Below are 25,651 nucleotides of genomic sequence, written 5' to 3'. Positions count from 1 at the left end.
TTTGCTCGACTGATTTCCCCTGAAGCTCTCTGTAAATATGACTGAAGAAGGCGAACAAGTGCAGGCACATTAGCTGACCACCTTTGCCAAAGAGTGGGAGTGAGTGAGTAAGTGAGGGAAAAGACTAATATAAGTTGCTACTGTGGGTGTCAACATATATATGGAAGACATATATATGGTGCAAACTCGACCACATCCAGCGCTAAAATGTCTTGAAAGAAAAACTGGGAAAAGCTTAACTTCAAAAATCCCAACCAGCTCAGGACCCTTTTCACAACTTCTCCTTACAAGGGCAGGGGCAGCTAAAATGTCTTGAAAGAAAAACTTCAAAAATCCCAACCAGCTCAGGACTCTTTTCATTCACAACTTCTCCTTTTTACAAGGGCAGGGGCAGCTGTTGCCTCAAACAGATAATGACATACAAAGTATGGCTACCAATCGATCAAGGCATCCGGGTGCAAACTCTGCTATACTCTCATTATGCATTTCATTACATAATAGACATTTTCCTGTGATTCCGACATCTTGAGTGCACTAAACAAGTTGCTGAGTAACACACTGAAATAAAGGGATTAAGATCCTGAGCGCTAAACCTTGGCTGTTTTGCATCTCTTATGATCAACAACTTCCCAAAGCAAAGAGCTGCGTATGAATGTACGACATTGGATTCAGATAACAGAAATCTGACTAAATGAGGCATCAATGTCAAGGCCACCTGCTTTGACTCTGAAAGTTGTCACTGGCATCAGCTTTTAGGACCGGTTGAAAGTTTACATCCTCAAACTGCAGTCCTGGAAGAATAGCAGACGCAAAAAGTTGCTCTATATCAACTAGACTTGAGCCTGTTGCAGCTCCAGGAGATTGCTTGGGTGCCAATGCGGTCACTAGAAACAATGCACAATCTTTTGCTTTCCAATTTCGCACTGGATTTGCTGCATATGTTTCCATCATGCCTCTAATATACGAGGAAAACATGGCATTGACATCTTGACTGTAATAAGTGGAAAGACCCTTGACAAGCTCACAAGCAACTCGCCTCCTTGTATCAAAATCACTCCCCTCCATGTCTCTCCTGATATACTCTATTTGATTCATCTCAAAAAGCTCCTCATCATCATCTCTGAGCTGCACCGGGCTCATTAAAAAGACTATGATGAACACTTTTGCTGACAGTAGTCAGAAATTTTATTGCTGTTGTTGCCAACCTATCATGACTGGAGGAGAGTGACACTTTCATGAGTAACCCCCAAATATCAGACACAAATCCCGGCAGATAATCTTTAACTTCCTCTTCATTCTTTTCCATATAAAGGTTAATATTCTCACAAATTGCTGCTTTCAGTTGATCTAGCACCCCCTCTTTATCTTCATTACTCTCCTTCAATAGAGGATTATCATAGACAAGATAGTCATGAAACAGACTCATCCACTGTTTCATATCATCCTCAAAAAACTCTGGCAGCTCTTGATAGTTGAGGGAGTAGAAAATACGACAACACAGCCTCTGGCATTCAAAAAGCGGCTTTAGCACATTTGCAGACTGAGCATGTGTACTTATAAGCTGACTTGCCCTCACAAATATGTCCAGCAGTGGAGCAGCAAACTCATCAAGGCAGTACTTCAGGTCTACATAGAGCTCAGCACTTTTATACAGATATCTGAACTGCTTGAATATGGAGTTCACTGTTTCAAGAACTCCATTGATGACAGAATAATCTGCAGCATTTTTAAACTTGCCACAAGCTCAGGGAGAAGACTTCCCCACTTTTTAGGAAAGTCATGCTTGCTGATCACGACTAAAACCTCACTAAGTTGACTTTGAATTTTGGGAGGCGTAGAGAGCATCATACTGATAACAAGTGCCTTTATCTGCTCTTTTTCTGTATCATTGATGGTTGACAACTCTGAATGCGTGGGTCCCAAACTTAATAATTGCATGGTAACAAAGCATGTTTTCAGGAAACAACAGTGAAAGTAAAACAGACACCTCAGCAAAAAAAAAAATTATTGCCAAGACAACTATGAACAGAGTACATGTTTCAGCTGAGAGGCATGGCACAGTACACAGATGAGTTTCATGACAAGGTACTTTGCAATAAACACCACTGAACAATTTATCTAGACCCTACAAGATTGGCATGTCTAGGCCACTTCCCTTGAACATGGTTCAGGCCCCATCGCTACAAATAAAGCATCTTGGTCATACAAGGCCCGCTTTTCCATTAGCAATTGAAACTGCTCTGCTTTGTAGCCTAAGCAACGGTCTCCTAAGAGAACCCGAAGAAGGCCTTGGAAAAACTTATCCACCCCAGGGTCGATGAAGCCCGAAATAGTATAAGGCTCTGGCAGCTTGAACCATTTAGACTGCACATAATAGGTGCCAACCAACTGTGGTAGATGGTTTGGGTGAACTCCATCAGGGTTGTCAGCCCAATGACGCCTGAGAAACCATGTACCTTCAGCCAGCTTTTCATTTATCTCCTCCAAGTCCATCTTTTTGTCACTTTTCGTTATCGTTTCATGCTGCCTGAACCCTATCATGGATCGAGGGTCAACTGCTCCATCTTGAAGTAGAATGAAGCCGCGAGGCACAAGGATCCCGTAGCTCCATTTCATTTGAGTGAGGACAATCACATAAATCGGTGTCCCATGACCCGCTTGTAAATTGTTGATATGCCCCCTAACAGCATAAGCACCTCCTTGGTATCTTGCATCCTCCTTATGAGCATCTTCAAGCCACTTCCTTTCCACCACGGCAACAGTTTTCTTCTTGTTGGTACAAAGCTTCTTGGAAGGGCGCTCATCCCAGACAGAAAGCAACACATCAGAATACCCACTCACTGTTGCATCATCTTTAAGCTGTCCCTCAAATTTAGAAGGCTTCTCTTGTATGAGGTGGAAGCCAGCATTCTCTGAGTCAGACGGCTTTCGAGGCAGCCCATCAAGCTGAGGAGGTGCATCCATTGTGAACCCGGCATACTGCTCGTCTTCCCCAGTTCCAAAGGCCTTCCCCCAGGTGCGCTTCTTCCCGACTCTCTCTAGGAGCTCGTCCAATTGTGGGAGCTCGTGTGAGGCAAGATTGGTGACGAAGCTGAGCTTCAACAAGGAGAGGTGGAAATCGCTCCCCTGACTCTCCGTCGTTGGATCAGGGCATATCCTCCTTGCCTCGTGCACCTGTGCTGCCCACTTAGTCTTGACTGCAAAGACATCTTGAGACTGGAAAGGAGTACTCCCAAACTTGTCATATATTGGAAGAGACATGCCATCATGGATTTCCACAACGTCCACCAAGGGAAAATTAGCCTGGAATAACCCCCGGTGATATTGATCTGGTGGAAACTCTAAGGGACTGGTTTTCATCCATTCTCTTTTGCTGCGAGGAGTTCCCTGCTCAATTCCCTTGCCAGACTTGAGTCGTTGAACATGTTGCAGTACAGCATCTCTGGCCTTCGCTTTCGAACTCCGCTTCGCAAGCCCGCACGACAACAAAACAGAATTGAGTTGCTTCGATCCCATGTTGGCCAGGCGGCCCTCGAGCTCCTTCCGCTTCATAGCTTGCATCGCGTGCTCTGTGAGAGGATCCTCCTCCTCCTTGGAGGGCAAGCATGCCAAGGAGGCCATACTGCGGTGAATGCAAAGGTAGCAGCAAGTTCGGTAAGCACAGCAAAACACCTGCTACAAAGCGAGGGGCATTATGAAATTCACAAGAAGTTTTTAGCCTTCTCCCATATTCTTTCCACACACAAGTGCCATGCATGCATGCATGCAGATTTCTGCACATCTCTCTCTCTCTCTCTCTCTCTCTCTCTAAGGTATTTTGCAAACAATAGGCAATGCAATATCTTTCTCTTCACACACACAAACACACACAATACTCTCTCTCTCTCTCTCTGTCCTCGCCCCCCACCCTCACTGTCTCCCCTCTTGCAAACCCTAAACGGACTGCTTCCCAATCGAGAGAGAGAGAGAGAGAGAGAGAGAGAGAGGGCGTTGTTCATAGACTGCTGAGAAAGAGAGTATAGCTACCTCTGCATCACATCATCACATCTTCTAATAATCAATCACATCATCACATCACAGCACTAGCTACCTCTGCATCACATCATCACATCTTCTAATAATCAATCACCACAACTCTTTACTCACACACCCACGGAGCCACAACTCCGTCACAGCATGTAATACTTCAAACAGCAAAGAGAGGCCACAACCCCTTCACACATACATCAAGCCCAAGGAGGCTGTATTCCAGAAAACCCTGAATATACAATGATAATCAATTATGCCCCCGTTGAACCTGGGTTGGCACGTGCGTGCCCTGGCTGTAATCCTGCTTACCACGCAGGTGTGGCTTTGCTGAGAAGGCTGTCCATTGCCTTGCTCTCTGGAATCACGCAGGTGTGACCCTACTGCTTGCTTCCTCTGCTTCCAAGGGTTTCACGCAGGTGTGGTCCTGCTGAACGGCCACCTCTGCAACCCCCTTCCTTTGCCACGACCTGCTGATGCGCACACAAGCCTTGCTACAGCCCACGGCTGCCCACGATGCTCTTCGCTTGCTACTTGGTGTAGGCGATGCCCCTTCGCATGCCCTGGCTGCTCTGTATGTAGGCGGCTGCTCCACGATGGGACCCGTCTGCTCTAAGCGTAGGCGGCTGCCCCTTGATGCGCTACCCGGCCATCTCCTTGATGCGATCCGCCCCTACGCACTGTGCAGCCTGCCACGTTTGTGTGCCTCCTCTCGCTTGCCCTGTGTGTTGTGTGTTGGGTGTTGTGTGTTGTGTTATGCCCAAGCACCCCTTTGCCTATGCATACCACCGGTCGGCCTGCAGTTGCTCCAACCGTCTCATGGATGGGCATGCTAGATCCCCCATGCCTCCATCGTATGGTCGCCCATGCCTGGTTATGCACCCATTTGCATCTCCTTTCCCTAATGGGCTTCCATGCCATGCCTAGTGTAATGTACCCACACCACACCAAGCTTGTCCGGCCACCTCCATCTGAACGGACTTGAACCATAATACTTGGACCCTTAGTGAGCTCTCCTAAGGCCCAGTTCAACTGTAACTCCAAAAACCCTTGCAGCTCCATTTACAAGTCTTATGCTAGCAACTCCTCCGTCCGCTGCGAGCATGCGGTATCCCCCGCGTGTCATTCATGACCTCGCATGACGAGCGTCCTCGTCACACTCCACCCCTCGATTCCAGACTCCCTTCCCTCGAGGTCGGATCAAAGGGTGGTGAACATTATACTCGTTCACCTGCTCCTCAAACTTCCACAAAGTTGGAGCCTTTTGCCACGAGTTCTCCTCAGAACCCTTGCCTTTCCACTTACACAAGTATGTCCTGTTTGGACCAAACTGATACCACCAGTCCTTGTGCCTAATTATGTGTTCCAACTCAAACCCACTTCCTCGGTCAACTACCAAGGCTGGTCCTCTGTCCACTACAACCCACTGTGGGCCAGAGTCTTTTGGTGCTGATCTGAGCATGGATATGTGAAACACCGGGTGTACCTGCATGTGCTCTGGAAGAGCCAACTTGTACACCAAGTCATTAATCTTCTCAACAATCCTAAATGGACCGTCATACCTCCTGGCAAGACGATCAGTGATCCCTAAAGGCAAACTGATTGAATTGTCCTGGATCCATCTTTAAGTAGACCTTCTCACCTTCTGAGAACACTTCGAGTCTCCTCTTCCTGTCTGCATACTTCTTGTACCTAGCTTGTGCTTTCTCCAATGTTCTCCTAGCCACTTGTAGCCGCTCCCGCCAAGTCTCCAAGAATCCCCCGCCTGCGGGTGCAACTTTGGCCAAAGGCTGCACAACGAGATCTCCGGGTGACCATGGTTGGTAGCCACAGCTAAGCTCGAACGGAGAAAAGCCCGTAGAGCTATGCCGGTGAGAGTTGTAGGAATATTCAGCAATATCCAAAAACTTTGACCAATCTTGTTGATCCAACTGTACATAGTGTGCCTCAGGTAATCTTCCAATATCTGGTTCACCCGCTCCGTCTGCCCATCAGTCTCCGGATGGTACGAGGAGCTGAACCTTAGTGTTGTACCTGCTAGTGCAAACAGCGTGTCAAATCCCCTAGGATCTCCTCGTGATCGTTCCTGGTACGAGACTCGAATCCTGCAAACAAACGAATAAACAACAAACAACAAGGGGATGCAGGCCTGACTCACCTCCCAACCATAACAGCCGTGGGCAAGCCCACAATCTTGGCTGTCCCCACCGAGCCACGAGCTGAGCTAACTAGGTTGACGTACCGACCAATCGTCTCTTCGCGACGTCCCATACCGCCACGAAGCTACCCTCGCGGGCCTCGAGATTGCTGCCGGCCTCGGCTGCATAAAGTAGGTGCACGTCTGCACTAAATCCAAGCTCTAAGACCATAGAGCTCTCACAAACTCACGAGACTCTCTATCCCAATAACTAACCTTGGCCACCCTTTTATAGGCTCTTGGCCGGTCATCGAGCGTCCACACTTGGGTGCCCGCCCATTAGTCTTTCCCTAACTCAGCTCGTCAATCAGCCTACCTAGCTCCAAGCTTCCCCAAGCCTCGAAACTAGTCTTGTGTGCGTGTAGCACACGGTAGATACACACTGTGCACATGACATACTCCCCTTCCTCTAAGAGCTCACTCCTGAGCTCACTAAAAAGCCAGGGTAATCTCTCTGAAGAGTAGTCAATGTTTCCCATGTAGTGTCCTCCACAACACGATCCTTCCACTTGATCTTGTATTCCGTGATAAGCGTATTACGTAATCTTCTTTCACGAAAGCCAAGAATCTTTTCAGGTTCGTGCGGAACAAATGTCATGTCCTCGACATCTATGATTTCTTGAGGAGTAACTATCTGCTCCACCCAGTACTTCCTTAAGTCTACTGACATGAAATACAGGATGAACTTCCACATGAGAAGGCAAATCCAATTCATATGCAACTGAACCAATCCGTCGTGTAATACGAAACGGTCCACAGTATCTAGGGGATAATTTCGAAGATCGACCTGTCCGTAAAGTCTCGGAATCTTTCGGAACTCGCAAATACACCATCGTTCCTTCAGAGAACTCTCTGGGTGAACGATGTCTATTAGAATAAAACCTGTCTCGGTCTTGAGCACTTCTAATAGATTCCTTCGCAACTTGTAACACTTCCTGCATATCTTGCAAAAAATTACGTGTTGCATCATGCTGAAGTCTTGAGAATCCTACTGTAACAGGTGATCTAGGTTGAAAACCATACATAAGCATGAAAGGACTAAACCCTGTACTCGTATGCTTAGTACTGTTATATGCAAATTCTAACATAGGAAGATAATCCTCCCATGAACTCTGTCTTTTGGATACATATGCACGAAGCATATCCTCCAAAATCTGATTCACTCTTTCAGTCTGGCCATCAGATTGAGGATGATCGGAGGAACTCAAATTCAAAGTTGTTTCCAACTTCTCAAAAACAAGTTTCAAAAAATCACTCGTAAACTTAGAATCCCTATCACTGACTATGTCCTGCGGTAACCCGTACAGTCTAAACAATTGCTCGATAAACTGCCAAGTGCTAATTACGTAGCTGTAATAGTCTTCCGGGTCAGTAAAAATCTAGCCATCTTTGTCAAACGATCTACCACAACCCAAATAGAATCGTGGCCTTGATGCAATCCGGTAATAAAATCCATGGAAATACTTTCCCATTTATTACCTGGGATTTGCAAAGGATGCAACAACCCAACCTGTCTAAAGCGTTCAGCTTTATTTGCCTGACAAATTTGACATTTGAGAACATAATCTTCTACATACCCTTTCATCTTTGGCCAATAAAAAGTGTGTTTCACTAATGATAACGTCCTGTGTATCCCAGGGTGTCCAGCAGAAGGGGCGTCGTGACACTCCTTAAGAATCTTGGACCGAATGTCCGAGATCTGTGGTACACAAATTTTGCCATTACGGAATAGTAAACCATTCCGAATCATCCACTGGCCTCCTGCAGCCTGAATGGTAGACTGCTCAGTCATCGAGTCTTGGTCAATCAATGAGCTCCCGTCCTGGATCTTGTGCCAAAATGGACCAAAATAACTATCAGTCCTGCAAAGCCCTCTCAATGACTGAAATAAGTCGGTAGAAATCTCGGTGAACGACAAAGTATTCACCTCTTTAATTCGACTAAGCGCATCTGCAACACTATTCATGGACCCTTTTCTCCATAAACTCGGAGAAGATCATGCAAGCCAAATACTTTAGAATTGAACAGACAATCAGAACAAGTACTAGGGCGAGAAAGTACAGTAATTGACGTACCTATCAAAGACAACTGGTTAGCTGCCTTTGGCTTGGGTCCTGCGTTTGTCTTGGTACCCTTTTTCTTTGGGCACTCGTTACGCATGTGTCCTTTTTCTTCGCAGATAAAACAACGTCCTTCCTTCTTGAGCTTCAAAGCCCAAAGGAGTCGTTTTTTCTTCACTGGTGTCGAACTTGAATTCTTCGAAGGTTGGTCCGAAGACTTGCCTTCAATCGTGTTAGCCATAGGTGCGAAGAACTTTCTTTTATGCTTGTTCCCCTGCTCGGTAACGGGTTTCGACTTGGAAGAGACCATTGTATCATCATAGATACGAGCTGAATGAATGGCCTCGTCCAATGTTTTACATTTGTTGTTTTTAACCTGTAAACGGTACGAGTCTGGTAAACCAACTACGAAGAATCCCAAAAGAGTAGTGGGATCCATCTTTGTAGCTTTCATCTGCAAGTCACGAAACTTCTAGAGGTAGACCTCATAAGTGAGGTGCTGCGAGATCATGGTCAAAGCTGAAAACCGGGCAACAACATCATAATCATCCTCTTTCTTGAGGAATTCTTTCTTGAAGACGTCTTCAAATTGTGCCCAAGTTGTTGGCTTAGGGTTGAGTTCCTTCCACCAAAGCAAAGCTTTGCCGCACAGGAAACCTGCTGCTAACTGGATCTTCTTTCCATCATCATATGGATGAAACTGAAAGTGAACTTGCCACTTATGTAGCCACGTGTCCACGATCTCCTTGGTGCGCTGCTTTTGCTCGCCCCCGAACGGTTCCGGAGTAATATTGGGACCTAAAGCTGAAGCCAAGGTATCCATACCCAATAAAGTAGAGAGAGTAGTGGTCAATAGAGTGATGGAGTTCTGCAAAGCTTGCATCTGGGCTGCGATTTGTGCCTGACGTTCCGTTGAAGAAGCTTCGAGAGCTACTTTGAACTCTTGGAAATCTGATTTTGACACAAAATCGTCAAAAAGATCGGCATCGGTACCTGCAAGCCTTCGCGTTCCACAAGGGGCTCCAACTCCGATTCTTGGGTCAACATCGTGAAGAGGGTAAGTGGACAGAAAATTCGATCTTTGCACAATAAAAGTGCGAGTGAACTTGAGAGCTTGAGAGCTTGAAAACTTGAGAGATGTGTGGCAAGAAGTCCACTTAAGGAAGTTTATAAAGGTTTCCAAAAAAACTAAAAGCCCCCAAAAGCTATCTTTGGCTTTTGCTTTTGTGTTTTATATATATATATATATTCTAGTTTCTTTAAAAAAAATAAAACACCTTGAAACCTTAGAGGGGTTTTTAAACTTTTTTAAAAAAAATTAAACTTTTAAAAAAAAAACGAAAGCCCCAAAAAAACGTGTGCTTTTCTTGTTTTTTTTTCTCTTTCCTCCTGGATTAGTGCTGCTGGCGTCACCCACCCGGGCTATAGGCATGCTTTTTCCTTGCCGTCGGCCACCTCGCCTGTCGGCTGCTGTCGTCACACGTGCAGGCGCCTTCCGCCAGCTTTCTTGCCGGAGCCTTCGCGCCGCTCTACGCCTGCGACAGCCCCTTGTAGGCCTGGCCACCAAGCCACGTAGGCCTAGACACCTGCATCGCTGGGACTAGGCGCCCGCTTGGCTTGGCCTGGCCTGGGCACTGCCTGGGCTGGCTACGCAAGCTTGGCCGCCTGGCTTGGCAGGCCTGGCGGCCTGGCTACGCAGGCCCATGCGCCCGCCTGCCAGCCTCGATAGCCAACCAACATCACCCGCCAGCGCACAAACCTGCCAGCGTATCCACCTTCTCAGACGTGCTCTCTCTCTCATTCGAACCAAAAGCAACCAAGATGCTTTTTCTATTTTCTCTCTCTACGTTCATGCGACTGCACAAACGAGTCTCTCCTCTTCTTTGCAAAGCAAACGACCCTACTTAGACTACCACCTCCCATCAACATGGGTTTCTTTGATGAAGAAAAACACATACTGAATCTGAAAACAGCAGTATGCACAGAAAAAACAGCAAGCTTTTTTAACGCATACCTTTCTTCGACCTCATCTTCTCTACCTACCGACTTGCTCGTTCACGAGGTATGCTCTGATACCACTGTCAAATCCCCTAGGATCTCCTCGTGATCGTTCCTGGTACGAGACTCGAATCCTGCAAATTAACGAATAAACAACAAACAAGGGGGTGCAAGCCTGACTCACCTCCCAACCATGACAGCCGTGGGCAAGCCCACAATCTTGGCTGTCCCCACCAAGCCACGAGCTGAGCTAACTAGGTTGACGTACCGACCAATCTCCTCTTCGCGACGTCCCATACCGCCACGAAGCTACCCTCGCGGGCCTCGAGATTGCTGCCGGCCTCGGCTGCATAGCATAAAGCAGGTGCACGTCTGTACTAGATCCAGGCTCCAAGACCATAAAGCTCTCACAAACTCGCGAGACTCTCTATCCCAATAACTAACCTTGGCCAGCCTTTTATAGGCTCTTGGCCGGTCATCAGGCGTCCACACTTGGACGCCCGTCCATCCATACTTGGGTGCCCGCCCGGTAGTCTTTCCCTAACTCAGCTCGTCAATCAGCCTGCCTAGCTCCAAGCTTCCCCAAGCCTCGAAACTAGTCTTGCATGCGTGTAGCACACGGTAGATACACACTGTGCACTTCGAAAGGTTGTTCAAAATCTGGCAGCACCAAGCATGGATGGGAGGCTAATATCTCCTTAATCTGGTCAAAAGCGGCCTGACATTTGGGAGTCCAATTCCACCCGTGTCCTCCCTTTGTCAAGTTAGTGAGTGGGGTTGCCAAACCTGCATATTCACCCACAAAGATCCTGTAAAACTGGGCCAACCCATGGAAAGATCTAACATCAAATACCGTCTTGGGGGTAGGCCATTCCACTATGGGCCTTACTTTGTTTTCATCCGGCATGAGCTTTCCATTACTCACCTTGAAGCCCAAGAAGTAGACAATTGTCACACCGAACTCACACTTGCTTTCCTTCAAGTATAATGCATTGTCCTGTAAGATAACCAGCACCTTCTCCACATCCTCCAGATGCTTCAGCCACGTTGGGCTGTAAATCAGAATATCATCCAGGTATACCACCACAAAGTCATCCAGATGCTTCTGAAAAATCTGATTCATGAGGGTAGAGAACATTGCGGGTGCATTTGTCAACCCGAATGGCATCACTAACCATTCATAGGACCCATATCTTGTTCGGCAAGCTGTCTTCTCCACATCTTGGTCCGCTATCCGGATTTGGTAGTACCCAGACCTGAGGTCAATTTTGGTAAAGAACTTTGCTCTACCCAACTGATCAAAAAGCTCCCTCAGATTTGGAAGCGGGTACTTATTCTTTATTGTGATCTTGTTTAAGGCCCGGTAGTGAAACCGGCCTCTGGTATGAACCAAAGTGCGGTGGACTAGCAGTCACCCTTCCACTTGTAGTCTAGATTTGAAAACCAAAATAGATTGGAGCTAAAGTGCGCAAATCTGAAAACAAAGCGACACCTGTTGGCCCCAAAGCTTGGCGCCCCTTGCGGTATTTCTTTATTCAATTTCAAAAGTATGAAAGGCTGAGTACAACAAAATCAGCCAAGAGATTACACCTGTATGTCCAATCTGACAGCCCACAATACCTCTTAGCACAGAGGATTCACACACACAGATTTGTGTCTCAAAGCAACACTGCGCCTCCCTCTGATCAGCCAAGACCATTAAGCAAGGCAGCCATGAGCATACATCTGGCATATCTCAAGCACATGATTCAACATCTCAGCTCATACATACATTCACTGTTCAATCTCTGTCTCCACCCTTTTCAATCTGCCATACCCCTCCTCTCACAAGGGGCCAGATAGCTCAAATCTGCAACAGACATAAGGCAATAGAAAGAGAGATAGATGAACAGATGCAGAGCTTACCAAAATCAGCTCGTGGGTCTGCACCGGAGGAAGTAACGGTACCAATCTGTACTTGCAGACACTTGTCACTTGTTTCAACAACCCTGCTTCACACGTGTGAGTGTACTTGTCTGTACCTTCCTCTCTGCATCCACTTCAATGTTGTACCTGCAGCTCTTTGATGCTGCACCGACTGTACCAAGAAAACTCCGCCTGTACCAAGGAGAGTGCCGCCTGCAGCTGTACGGCTCTGTCTGTACCAGAAAGTACGCCGCCTGCAGCTGTACTGATGCGCCTGCTCCTGCTGTACCCGATTGTACCTGATGGTACAGTTCTGTACCTGCTGTACAGCCACCTGTCAGCAGTCGTACAGGTGACTGTACCTGCTGTACGGCTTCTGTCAGAGCCCACAGCTTCTGTGCCTCCTCAGGCTGTCAGCGCCGCCTGTACCCGCAGAGGAAACTGCAGCAGCCGTACTGTACTTGCAGTCGTACAGGGCTGTACGGGCTGCACACGTGGACTGTACGGCTGGTTTGCATAGAAAAACAGTAGCCAGAATCAATCTTCAGCAGTCGACTTCCTCTCACGTTTCTTCTCCACGCTTCCTCATGCACGATTCCCCAAAAGCTAGAGAGAGAGAGAAGAGAGAGAGGCATGCACTCCAAAAGTGGAGTTGCCTCCTCCCCATAATAATCCTAGGGCCCCAACTTTAATAAATATTAAAGTTCCCTAGGGGCCACTAAGGCCTAGGGGCAACCTTCTATAAAACATTAAAATTTTAATGTTCTAGTTCCCCCCTTCACACCTAGGGATGTCCACACATCATTATCTCTGTCCGGGCACCCCACATGTGAATCATTTGATATTTGAACTCAGCAACCACCATGCCCACACTTGTGCTGTTCCATTTTCACAGGGCCATGACATACCCCCCTCTTGAAAAATGGCAAGCGTCCTCGATTGCATTCTGGTGATACAGCAAAATATCCAAAGTGAAATATACAATATGGCAAGATCAGCGTCCCAATCTCTCTAAGCCATGTACATGTATCAACATTCACTGCAAACCAATGGCGTAGTAATAGTCCAAGTTGTATACCACTATGAACCATACATATCCATGTGACTAGTACACATATATCATAGAAGTCCCATAAACAGATGTACTGTCAGCCTCAATACCTTCGGGTGAGATAAAAACTGCACCAAGCGACCTCTAGATGTCATCTGAGCCTGTCTGTATCAAGGGAGTGGAGGTGCTACCCCCCTCTTGAGCATCAGGTAATGCTCCAGACCCATGCTCTGTTGAACCTGAATGAGCCACAACAAGAGTCGGCTCTAACTCAAAGGCATCGAGATAAAGCCGCAAAACCTGAGGTGAATCTGTTAAGTCACCTTCCTCCATCCACTTCGCATCCATCGGTGAATAGTTCTTGAACTTCACAAGATAGCGACGGGAAACTTTACCTCGTACCTTCCTTTCCTTATGTGCCAGTATCTGCTCTGGAATCAGAACCTCATCAAGTTCCTCAACTTCTGGCTGAGCCTCATCTGATACATCCTCAGGCACATCCCCATGGAAAGGTCTAAGGAGACTCACGTGAAAAGCATTGTGAATCCTCCAGTGATCTGGTAGCTTCAAGCGATAGGCTACCTCACCAATCTTTTCCAATACCTGAAAAGGCCCATAATAACGCATGCTCAACTTAGGGAATAAGCGCTCTTTACCCTTCATCTTCTTGAGTCTAGCCTTTTCAAAGCGCAAAAGAACCCAATCACCCAATGCAAACTCTAAATCACGTCTGTGACGGTCTGCGGCTTTCTTTTGCTTCTGCTGAGTTTTCTGGAGTGCCAACTTAACTCTCCGATAAGCTTCATCCAAACTCTCCACATACTGATCAGCCTCAAAGATCTTATCCTTTGTATGCAAAATGGGTGGTACCTTCTTCCCTCCTTCCACAATCTCAAAAGGCGCCTTGCCTGTCGAGGTATGTACAGTGTTGTTATATGCAAACTCCACCAAAGGAAGATACTTTTCCCATTGTTGCTTGTGCTCTGACACATAACACTTGAGAAGATCCAACACTGTAGAGTTAGCCTCTTATGATTGACCATATGTTTGTGGATGAAATGACGACGAAAATTTGAGAGTTGTACCCATGTTGTCAAACAACCCTCTCCAGAACAAACTCGTCATCCGTGGATCACGGTCACTAATGATAGACGTAGGCAAGCCATGATATTTGAAGATGTTCGCCATGAACAACTTCACCATATGATCCACTTTGATCATCTTACGCACGGGAATGAAATGAGCCTGCTTACTGAACCTGCATATGATAGTCCAAATGCCATCATTGCCCGTTTGTGTCCGTGGAAGATCAAATATAAAACCCATGGCAATGCTCTCCCAAGGTCTATCTGGAATAGGTAAAGGCTGTAGTAACCCTGGTGTCTTTTGACGGTCAAATTTTACCTTCTGACATACGATGCATTGCCTCACAAAGGCATCAACATCTCTTCTCAAGGTTGGCCAATAAAAGAAAGTCTCCACTGCTTTTACCGTGGCGTCAATACCCCTATGACCTGCATACGGTGGAGCATGACTGTCAATCATAACTTTGAGTCGCAATGGCCTGGTAACACACAGTCTGCTATGCATCAATAAAAACCCATCTCCGAGAGTATAGTGCTCATGCCGCTGACCCTCAAACATCTGATCGTACACCCTGCCAAAGTCCTCATCATGGGCATACTGCTCTTTCATTTCATCAAGCTCATGATGATAAGCAAGTGAGACTGCAGAGACCTGTGGGTTGCGTGACAAAGCATCTGCCACTACATTCTTTTTGCCTTCCACATGCACAATCTGGAAGTGAAACATAGACAAAAAGTTGGCCCAACGCATATGCTTCTCTGAAAGCTTAGTCTGCGTGAGGAAATAACACAAGGTCTGATGATCTGTCTGCACAATGAAATCAGCCCCAAGCAAATAGTGTTTCCAGGTAGAAAGAGCATGAATTACAGCCAACATCTCTTTCTCATAAACCTGTAAATGCTTCTCGGCATCTTGCAATATTCTACTCTCATAGGCTATCACATGTCCCTCTTGCATGAGAACTGCACCAATGCTACTTCCACATGCATCACACTGGACAACAAAAGCCTTTCGGAGGTCCGGTAGCACCAATACTGGATCCGAAGTACTGGATCCCAAGTAAGCTTTTCTTTGAGCTTTTTGAATGCTGTAATTTCCCGATCAACCCATCTAAACGGAGTTGCCTTCTTTGTCAAGGCATGAAGAGGCAAAGCAATTTCAGCAAAGTACCGTATGTACCGCCTGTAATAGGAACACAATCCTAGAAAGCTGCGTACATCATGCACGGTCCTCAAGTCTGGCCAATTAAGAATTGCTTCCACCTTTGCTGGATCCATACGGACTCCATGTTTAGACACAATATGCCCCAAGAAATGCATCTCTTGCAAAAAGAACTCACTCTTCTTGCCATTAACAACCAGCCTATGGTTCCTAGGTTCTGCAAACACAATGGCCAAATGCCTTCTATGCTCTTCCTCAGTTTGTGAATGCACAATCATATCATCAAAGAAAGTGCCCACAAACGCTCTATGAGGCCTTAAAATCCTGTCCATCATTCTGTTAAATGTGGCAGGCGCATTTGTCAAACCAAAGGGCATAACCAAGAACTCATACAACCCAAACGTGGTTCAGAATGCTGTCTTATGCACATCCTCGGGTCTAATACGTATCTGATGATACCCGCTTTTCAAGTCAAACCAAAGGGCATAACCAAGAACTCATACAACCCAAACGTGGTTCGGAATGCTGTATTATGCACATCCTCGGGTCTAATACGTATCTGATGATACCCGCTTTTCAAGTCAATACAACTAAAGACTGTGGAGCCCTGTAAGCGGTCCAAAATGTCATCGATCCTTGGTATGGGGAATCGATTCTTGATGGTATTCTTGTTCAGCGCCCTGTAGTCAATACACATGCGCCAAGAACCATCCTTCTTCTGCACTAAGAGCACAGGTGAGCAAAAGGGTGATGAGCTAGGCTGTATCAACCCTTTATTCAAAAGCTCCTGCACCGGACTCATAATCTCTTCCTGTTGGGCTACACTAACACGATACGGCGGTCTATTCGGTGGAGTACTACCAGGAATTAGATCAAAGGCATGATCTTCTGGCCTCTCAGGAGGAAGTTCTCCTGGCAATGACTTGGAAAAACAATCTTGAAACCCACATAAGAAATCAGTCCTGTCCTTATCTAACATAGACAAATTAGACTTAGACTCATCATCTTGTGCATCCTTTACATAAATCAAGTACGCGGAAAGATGCTTTTTCATTACTGATGAAATCGCCGAAGCGGATACAATAGGAACAGATTCCCCTTTGAGTTTCACATCCAATACATGTTCTTTCCCTCTATGAGTCAAAGTGATTTTCCTATTGTAAGTGTCCACCACCGCATGTACTCTGTGGCACCATGGCATACCCAACAAAACATCACAACCACCCAGAGGCATGATGAAAAACTCTTCGCTGTCCACATAACCGTGCAAATGAAGCCGAAGCTTCCCAATGATAGGAGTAACGGGTTCTGCATACCCTGGACAAGCCATGTTAGCCTCATGTAACGGCCCCATCTCCTCTGCACGAATCCCCAATCGGCCAGCCAAATCTGGTGAAATGAAGTTGGCTCTAGCACCTGTGTCAAAGAATATCAAGGCATTCTGATCTCTCACTTTGCCCCATGCCCTGCACAACTCTGTTTCTTCACCACCTGGCTGTTCCCCCACAAGATCAAGAACTAACCCTGCAGAAGATTTTGGTTTCTTTGACTTGGGCTCTCCTTTATTGTTAGAGTCCTTTTGGGACTGTCTCTTGGGACAATTGAATGACATATGTCCCTCTTCAGTACAGTAAAAACATTTCCGAGTATCTCTCAAAGCCTGTCTTTCCTAAGAAGTCCTCTTGGGCATTGGCAACTTCTTATACTTCGTCTCTGAAGACCCTTTAGCATCACGAGAAGCATGCCCAGATTTTTCAGCTTTCTTGCTCAAGTTCTTACTGCCTTTAAACCCAGATGATCCTCCACTGAGTAACGCATTAGCTGTCATAGCATTTTCAATCATCTGTGACATGTTCGTTACTCTTGCCTTGATACAATAATCTCGCACCTCTTTGGGCAGCCCACAACAATACTTCTCTACCTGCTCAGACAAAGGCACTGCACGGTAAGAAGTCACTGGGAGTAAAGCTTCCCAAAACTTCTTGTTATAATCTTCCAAATTTTCACATTTTGAAGCATCCAACTTGTGCCATGCAGTCATAACATCCACCTCAAATGTAGATGTGAGCCATACGGAAGAGAAAACCTGTTTAAATTGTACCCAGGTAGTGGGTGCTATGCCCTGCAAAAGAAGAGTAGACCACCACTGCAAAGCATTGCCCTTGAGAAAAGTGGCAGCTTTCCTCACCTTAGAGGACTCTGTGTAATTCCCATCAGAAAAAGCAGCATCAAACTGTTGTAAAAAGGTGAGTGCTTTCAATTTATCTTTGGCTCCACTGAATGTATCAAACTTCACTGCAGCTGTCATGTGCATCATAGATGCCACGGACATTCTCAGGGCTAGATCCAGAAGAGGCAGCCAGATAAAGAGTAGAACCGAGATGAAGGAGTACAGAGCACTTGTGGCAGAGTAGACTGGCATGGAGAACAAGCTGAAGATCAGAAGTGTGTCGGCTGCACAGAAAGGACAGTCGGCTGAGTACTGGAGGTGGTCGGCTGAACCAGCATCAAGCACATCAAGATCAAGGCATCAGGCGCATCAAGATCAAGGAGGACCACCCAGTCGGCTGAATTAATAAGCATTTAATGCATTAATACTGGCCAACCAGCAGTCGGCCAGTCTACCCTTTGTCCAAGGGACCTATAAAAAGGCCCAAGTACTCATTGTTTTAGGCATTCAAACCCACTAGGGGTTGGGATCACTAGAGGTCCCATAGGGGACAGGTTTTGGTGTTTTACCACCTTTTCAAAAAGGCAGCCAAGGGCTGCAAGATATGTACTCTTTTTGTACCATAGTATATACTGAATTTCCAGTACTTCTCACTCTCTCTCTCTACTCTCTCTCTACCTGCGTTTTTGCATCAGATGGTGCATTTTGCATCAGAAGGTTTTCCAAGAGTGTTTAGGGCTGAAAGAAGACTACCCAGAGCTTCCGCGCGTTACATTGGTATCAGAGCATCAGGCTCAGCCAGGCTAAACGCTGATTCAGTCCCATATGATGGTGTACAAGTCCAAGGTACAGGAAAGTACATGGATTCGAAGCCCAAGGCGAGAACACATATCGAGAAGAACTCCCAGGAGGTTTGTTGGTGGTGTTCCACAGTGCCAGATGGGGATGGCAGTTCCGTGAGCCAGATAGGTTCTCAGGTAACGGTCCCAAGGGAGGTTGATCCTCCAAGGGTGATGTGAGAGTGCCAGACTCAGTTCCAGGAATGAAGACCAGGACGGTGTTCAGAGTCAGGGCAGGAATGGATTGTGGACTAGAGGAAGACCAGATGCATAGATCTTCATCAGAGACAGAGTGGTTTGGAGAACAGGCCGGGTTTTCAGAGAAAAAGGTTTGCCAGGGATGGATGATGACAGAGGGACTTCGGGATAGGATTGGGATGATGACAGTCATCCAAGAGCAGGTTGGATTCCCGTCATCAAGTTTAGCAGAGGGGGATGTCATGTGCATCATAGATGCCATGGACATTCTCAGGGCTAGATCCAGAAGAGGCAGCCAGATAAAGAGTAGAACCGAGATGAAGGAGTACAGAGCACTTGTGGCAGAGTAGACTGGCATGGAGAACAAGCTGAAGATCAGAAGTGTGTCGACTGCACAGAAAGGACAATCGGCTGAGTACTGGAGGTGGTCGACTGAACCAACATCAGGCGCATCAAGATCAAGGCATCAGGCGCATCAAGATCAAGGAGGACCACCCAGTCGGCTGAATTAATAAGCGTTTAATGCATTAATACTGGCCGACCAGCAGTCAGCCAGTCTACCCTTTGTCCAAGGGACCTATAAAAAGGCCCAAGTACTCATTGTTTTAGGCATTCAAACCCACTAGGGGTTGGGATCACTAGAGGTCCCATAGGGGACAGGTTTTGGTGTTTTACCACCTTTTCAAGAAGGCAGCCAAGGGCTGCAAGATATGTACCCTTTTTGTACCATAGTATATACTGAATTTCCAGTACTTCTCACTCTCTCTCTCTACTCTCTCTCTACCTGCGTTTTTGCATCAGATGATGCATTTTGCATCAGAAGGTTTCCAAGAGTGTTTAGGGTTGAAAGAAGACTACCCAGAGCTTCCGCGCGTTACAGCAACTCCCCCTTCCTTGTAATCTTTCGCCTTACCCATAGGCGTTAGATTATCATATGGAAGTGGCTTCGCAAGATTGCTGCCCCCAACATTTATGCCCATCATCGGGTCAACATTTCCCATTCCCACACCAGGCATACCATACATTCCAGCCATGTTTCCAAACATTCCATTATGCATACCTGGCTGCATACCACCATACATATTGCCTTGCATTCCAGGTTGCATGTCCCCAAACATATTTCCTTGCATACCGGACTGCATACCACCATACATATTCCCCTGCATACCAGGCTGAAAATTAGCTCCAAAAGACCCTGGCATACCCATGCCTCCCTGAGGATAACCCCCAGTCATGGATTGGAACACAGAGCCACCACCAAAATAACCTGGATGCATATTCTGCTGAGGAATGGATGGCTGTCCAAAGAAGGAACTCTGAGAGTTTGCACCATAAGCATGCTGCATGTTCGAAAACTGGCCAAAAGATGGATCCTGTGGGATGGCACCAGTATGACCCTGAGGAAGGTTCTTAGAACGAACCTTCTTCTTCTTCTTCTCAGGCTCTGTACGGGATCTCATAAATTCAGCAAACCTCTCACTCTGAGTGAGCTGCATAAATACATCCATAACACTAGCCAAACGATCTTTGAACCGAGCACCATCATCCTCTTTACCAAGCACAGCTTCTGGCTGTGTTACATCCTCATAAGGCTCAGCATCTACAGCCTGTTCTCCTGCAAAAATATCCTCAGATACATTCCTCTCAGGAGAGGTCTCTTGCTCTTCCTCTTCATGATAAAAGTACTCGTCCTCTGTATCAGACATGCTTGCTGAATTTTTCAGCAATGGCTTTCTTCGAGGCAACCACGAGCTCACCCCCTTCAGAAAGTTGATGATTGTTCCCGGCAACGGAACCTTGAAACCGGCCTCTGGTATGAACCAAAGTGCGGTGGACTAGCAGTCACCTTTCCACTTGTAGTCTAGATTTGAAAACCAAAATAGATTGGAACTAAAGTGCCCAAATCTGAAAACAAAGCGACACCTGTTGGCCCCAAAGCTTGGCGCCCCTTGCGGTATTTCTTTATTCAATTTCAAAAGTATGAAAGGCTGAGTACAACAAAATCAACCAAGAGATTACACCTGTATGTCCAATCTGACAGCCCACAATACCTCTTAGCACAGAGGATTCACACACAGATCTGTGTCTCAAAGCAACACTCTGTGCCTCCCTCTCATATGATCATCAGCAGCAGCTGCTGCTGCAAATTCAACATACAGCCCTCAACTAGTGAATATATTATATATGCGCTAGATCTGAGGGGGAAAAGGTGGGGGTTTAATACACCCATGGCTTCATGCTGATCGACCTTGCTAATAAGCAGCAGCAGCAGCAGCAGCAGTATATGATCGACCTTGACATCAAGAGAGAGCCAAGACTCTCTTTTTCTTTTTCTTTTTTGGAGTTGCAAAGTACAGCGATGCGTTTGTTTTTTTTGCGCACAGTAACTCGCCTTAAACTGGATCTGCAAGCTTAACTGTAACTCGTTTGTTTGTTTGTTTGTTTGTTTTTTTGTTTTTTTTGGCGCACTGTATCTGCAAGCACTCTATGTCCTTGCCCCCACCCTCACTGTCTCCCCTCTTGCAAACCCTAAACGGACTGCTTCCCAGTCGAGAGAGAGAGGGCGTTGTTCATAGACTGTTGAGAAAGAGAGTATGTGTTACCTGCACACAAATAGTGGGTCGCCTTCCGCCAAAGAGAGGCAGCTGCAGAAATAGGTGAGCACCGAGTGGTGAAGAGGAGAGAGAGAGCACCTTAAGTGCCGTAGGTGGAGATATAGAGAGAGAGAGAGAGAGAGAGAGAGATCCATCGTTAGTTAGTACTAAAGGTACGATACACGATAAAATACGGTACTAATTGGTACCTTAAAATTTTTTGAGGTAAGGTACCATATTAGTACTTTTTAAAAAAAAATACTTCCTAAACTTAAAAATTGTAGACAAGAAGTTACAAAATAGTAGAACCATGAACATAATGTCATCATGCCATTAGAGTACAAAATTGCTACAAAAGGATAGGCCAAAAACTCATGGCATGGGCGACCGCCAACATGCGTATATACATGATACTACATACTACAATACATCATCGATGGGCTAGAAGGAGATAGATGCCCAATGCCTAGAGAGCTATAACATATCAAAAGTCTACATCATCACCAACATCTGCATGATCACTACTAGAGTGTCCATCAAGAGAGTTCTTTGAAGAGGACTCTTCGAAGGTGGACGAGACACTCTGGGGATCATTCTCGCTAAGTAGGTTGCCATCATCATCAAACAAGGGCTCTCTAGGCAGTGGGGTATCATCATGAGGGGGCAATGGAATATCATCATGAAGGCGGGGATTGGAGCTCGAGGATCCCCGCCTCACATATGTGCGAAGGCCACCCTTTGCCGATGTCGAAGGCGAGGCCTATGAACTCCAACTGCTCGGCCTCGTCCATGCTGACTCCTGGTGCTGCGAGTATCTGCTGCCACAAGCTCACTATAGAGCTCCATGAAGATTGCCTCCTCCTCCTCATCAGGTTGTTGTGATTGCCACTTGCAAAGTTTTCACTCGTCAACGTGAAAGTGTCAACATTGACCTACACATTAAGGCACAAAAGTTAGAGTCTGTACAGAGTGTACACAAAACTTAAAAGTTATGAGTCATGACAAGTTAGAGTCTAGACTTGTCACTTACCTGCTTGGGACTACCCATACTAAGAATGCCCTGCATCATGCACAAGTTAGTGCGGCAGTAGACCAACCGCTCCAACTGTCGTGTGCTCAGTCGATTGCGTATCCTCGTGTGTATGATAGAATAGGAACTCCAGTTCCTCTTACATGCACCCGTAGAACAATCCTGGGCTAGGACCCTTAAGGCTATGGGTTGGAGATACTCTAGTCCATACCCAAAATTGTCCCACCAAAAAAGGGGCTTCACAAGTGACTCCCTCCTCCAGCAAGTGGGAGACAAAAAGGAGGTTTGACCTCTCTGATCAACATAGCAGCCCAACTCCTCTAGAAAGGCATTGTGCTCATCAACTGGCACAGCTCGAAGCATATATGCATCCCGATCTTGTCGAAGCTCCCTATCGGTGCAAACTACTGGAGACTTGTAGGCTGGTGGATGTACCAATGCTGCAAACCCGTGGATTGGTTTGTGCATCCACCTCCATCTCTTCTGTGCAATCTCCATGATTTGTGCTCGCTCGTCAAATGTAATGTTTGTGCAAGCCTCCAACTCCACAAAGGCAGCTCTAAAGAAGTGGACAAGAAGGCCCATGGTGGACCCCTCGCAATCTGTCATCCGTAAGAGCCTATAGAATGGAGTCATAGCAATGACAATTGCTCGGACTCTAGTCCAAAATCTCTCCTCTAGGCAAAAGCGTTGCATGGCTTTGGCCTCTTCAGTGACGTGCTCATCACAGTTGTTTCCACATGGTGGAAACAACTGTCTGGGCCTCACATCGTATAGACGCTCCAAAACCAGCCACATGTAGGCAAAGTGGGTGGCCGATGGCTTCTTCAAGTCAAGCCTGCTATGCTCACGAAACATAGCAAGCACCTTCACCTTTAGCATGAAGAAGTTGACAATAGATGTAGCTTATTGCACAATCCTCTTCACCCACCCGAGCTTCGCCACATCCTCCATGAGTAAGTCAATGCAATGACTTGCACATGGAGTCCACACAATGGTGGGAAATTCCTCCTCAAGCAAGCGGCCCATGCGTCGACAATTTGATGTATTGTCGGTGATGACTTGCACCACGTTTTGAGCCCCAACCTACATGGTAGATAAATCATATGAGTTGAGGGCTTTGCACAAATGACAAAATCAGCCACACTTAAGTAAAATAATGCTTACCTCTATGGTAGATGAAACTCCCGGTAGTCTTTCTCCCCCTTCTCCCGGTGTCAACCGCACGTACAAGAAGTATGTGCCAAGCAGGCAAGACATAAGGATGTTGATAATGCCATGCTTCCTTTGATCACTCCATCCATCTGTGAGAATAGAACATCTATACTTCGTCCATGCGGCTCGAATCGGGTCAAGGGCTTGATCAATTCTCTCCTTCTCTTCATCAATCTTCCTCGTGCGCATAGCCGTGTAAGAGACCCCCGTCCACCCCTCACATGGGCCCACATTCGCAATCGCCGTCACCATCTTCTTCCATTGCTCCTTTTGGAGTACATTGAAGGCAAGATTGCATTCAATAATGGTGCGAGCAATCTCTATCTCCGCAAGGCGTTGCCGCTCCTTAAGGAATGCAACGGAACCTCTCCCACTACCCGTGACTTGGTGGAGAGAGGGTTGCACCCCTTCACGCTCCACCACCCTTTGCCTTTTGCCCGGTGCGGAGGCGGACCGTGCATCCGTGGAAGTGGCAGTGGAGGATACACCAATGAAAGAGCCGGTGGCCGCTTCATCATGTGCCGATGGTGGTGCTGGTGGTGGTGCCGGTGTGTGTGTTGATGATGCTCCTCTACTTGAATTTGAGCCGCCGCTCATCTTCCACGAAATGTCATCGGCAATGCTTTGCGGAATCTCCTTGCATGGGGCAACTTGTCCCCCAATCTTTGAAAGGTGCTGGAGAAGCCTTGTTGTTCCACTGGTGTATGACTTGCCGCAATATCGGCATGTCCAATGATGGGAGTTGGACTTCTTGGTGTCCTTCTCCACATTGAGGCAATGCAAATCAAAAGCCTCATGCTTCTCCCGAGGCATGATGGATAAGAGAAGGGCTAAAGCGTGGAGTAGAGGAGAGAGCGTAGAGAAGATGAAGTATGGGAAGAGCTTGGAGGAAGAGAACTTGGAGTAGAGGCTCAAGTGGGATGGAAGGAGCTTGGAGGAGTGTGGAGGAGGGTGGAGGAGAGGCTTGCAGTAGAGGCTTGGTCCTTGAGGCTTGGAGTAGATGGAGGGTGGTGGAGGAGAGGCTTGGAGTAGATGGAGGAGAGGCTTGGTCCTTGAGGCTTTTATAGAAGGACTCAAGAGAGTTGAAAGGAAAACAACCAAAAAAGGCCAGAAAACGGCCAGAAAAACGGGCAGAAAATGGCTACTTCCAACGGGCAAAAACGGCTACTTCCAACGGGTAGAAACAAGCAAATTTCGTACCTGATCATACGGATCCGTACGGTACGATTCGTACCGTACGGATCCGTACGACGTACGGAACTAAGCATGTATATATCTAACCTACTATATCAAACAATGTTCAATACAAGAAAGAGAGAGAGATATATATCTAACCTAACTATATCAAACAATGTTCAATACAAGAAAGAGAGAGATATATATATCTAACCTAACTATATCAAACAATGTTCAATACAAGAAAGTAGTGACAACATACAAGATTAAATATTAATCAAATGTTAATGTTAATGTTAATGTCATCCTCTAGTGTGCACCTTTTAGGCAGAAGACTTTCAACTTCCACTATTTTACTTCATTTTCACTTTAAACCTACTCAAGATCGCCTACGTTATTATACCAAACAACCTGCAGAGCTAGATGAAGGCTCTCCTTTAATGGGGTCAAGGTCATATTATTGGAACTCTTTCTCACCCACGCTCATTGTGGAAATCCTTCTTACATTCAAACTATTTATTCAATTAGGTGTGTGGGGAGGACTATCAAGCAAGAGACTTACATTTTTTTAAAATTCAACTATGCTGCATTCCTTTGTTGGAGGCAAAAAGTGAATGACTTTGGCCTATGTTCCTCAGTTCTCGATAAATTCCATTTTCCAACAAACAAGAAAATAGTGTTCCTTTGATTATCTAACAAGGCCCTTAGCCTCATTGTCCACATTTTCAAGCCTTTGCCCACTACCAATTCACAAACCGTAAAAATAACTTTTTCCAATCATCCCTTAGGGCCTACCCACCGATAAGCTTTACCACCCTTAGTCTGCTAAAATGGTATTCCCCACCTTTGCCCGCCATTATGACTCCCTTCAAGTTTATAAGCTTATTCTAGACATAAGATTTACCGCTACTTGGCTAGAATTGCCAGGTGGACTTTTCACCTCTA

General features: G+C 46.4%; 1 protein-coding gene and 1 pseudogene across 1 annotated transcript; both read right to left on the bottom strand.

Annotated features, from left to right (window-relative positions):
* Positions 1-424: 424 nt before the first annotated feature.
* On the bottom strand, positions 425-1,262 carry LOC147608353 (exportin-2 pseudogene; annotated as a pseudogene).
* A 741-nt stretch (positions 1,263-2,003) lies between these two features.
* On the bottom strand, positions 2,004-21,399 carry LOC147608352 (uncharacterized). Its single transcript, XM_086789089.1, has 2 exons — positions 21,295-21,399; positions 2,004-3,672 (listed from the first exon to the last, which is right to left on the bottom strand). Exon 2 carries the CDS (start codon positions 3,619-3,621, stop codon positions 2,143-2,145), a length of 1,479 nt encoding a protein of 492 aa, XP_086645215.1. The 5' UTR covers positions 3,622-3,672; positions 21,295-21,399; the 3' UTR covers positions 2,004-2,142.
* Positions 21,400-25,651: the final 4,252 nt, after the last annotated feature.

Source organism: Cibotium barometz, chromosome 53, assembly GCF_041138505.1.
Source record: "Cibotium barometz isolate CiBa-2024 chromosome 53, ASM4113850v1, whole genome shotgun sequence".
NCBI classification, from domain to species: Eukaryota; Viridiplantae; Streptophyta; class Polypodiopsida; order Cyatheales; family Cibotiaceae; genus Cibotium; species Cibotium barometz.
The sequence above is the reverse complement of the archived record's forward strand: the minus strand, read 5'-3'. Positions and strand labels throughout refer to the sequence as shown.

Excerpts from the sequence above, each read along its gene's own strand:
- LOC147608352 (XM_086789089.1), bottom strand. The coding sequence starts at position 3,621 with ATGGCCTCCTTGGCATGCTTGCCCTCCAAGGAGGAGGAGGATCCTCTC.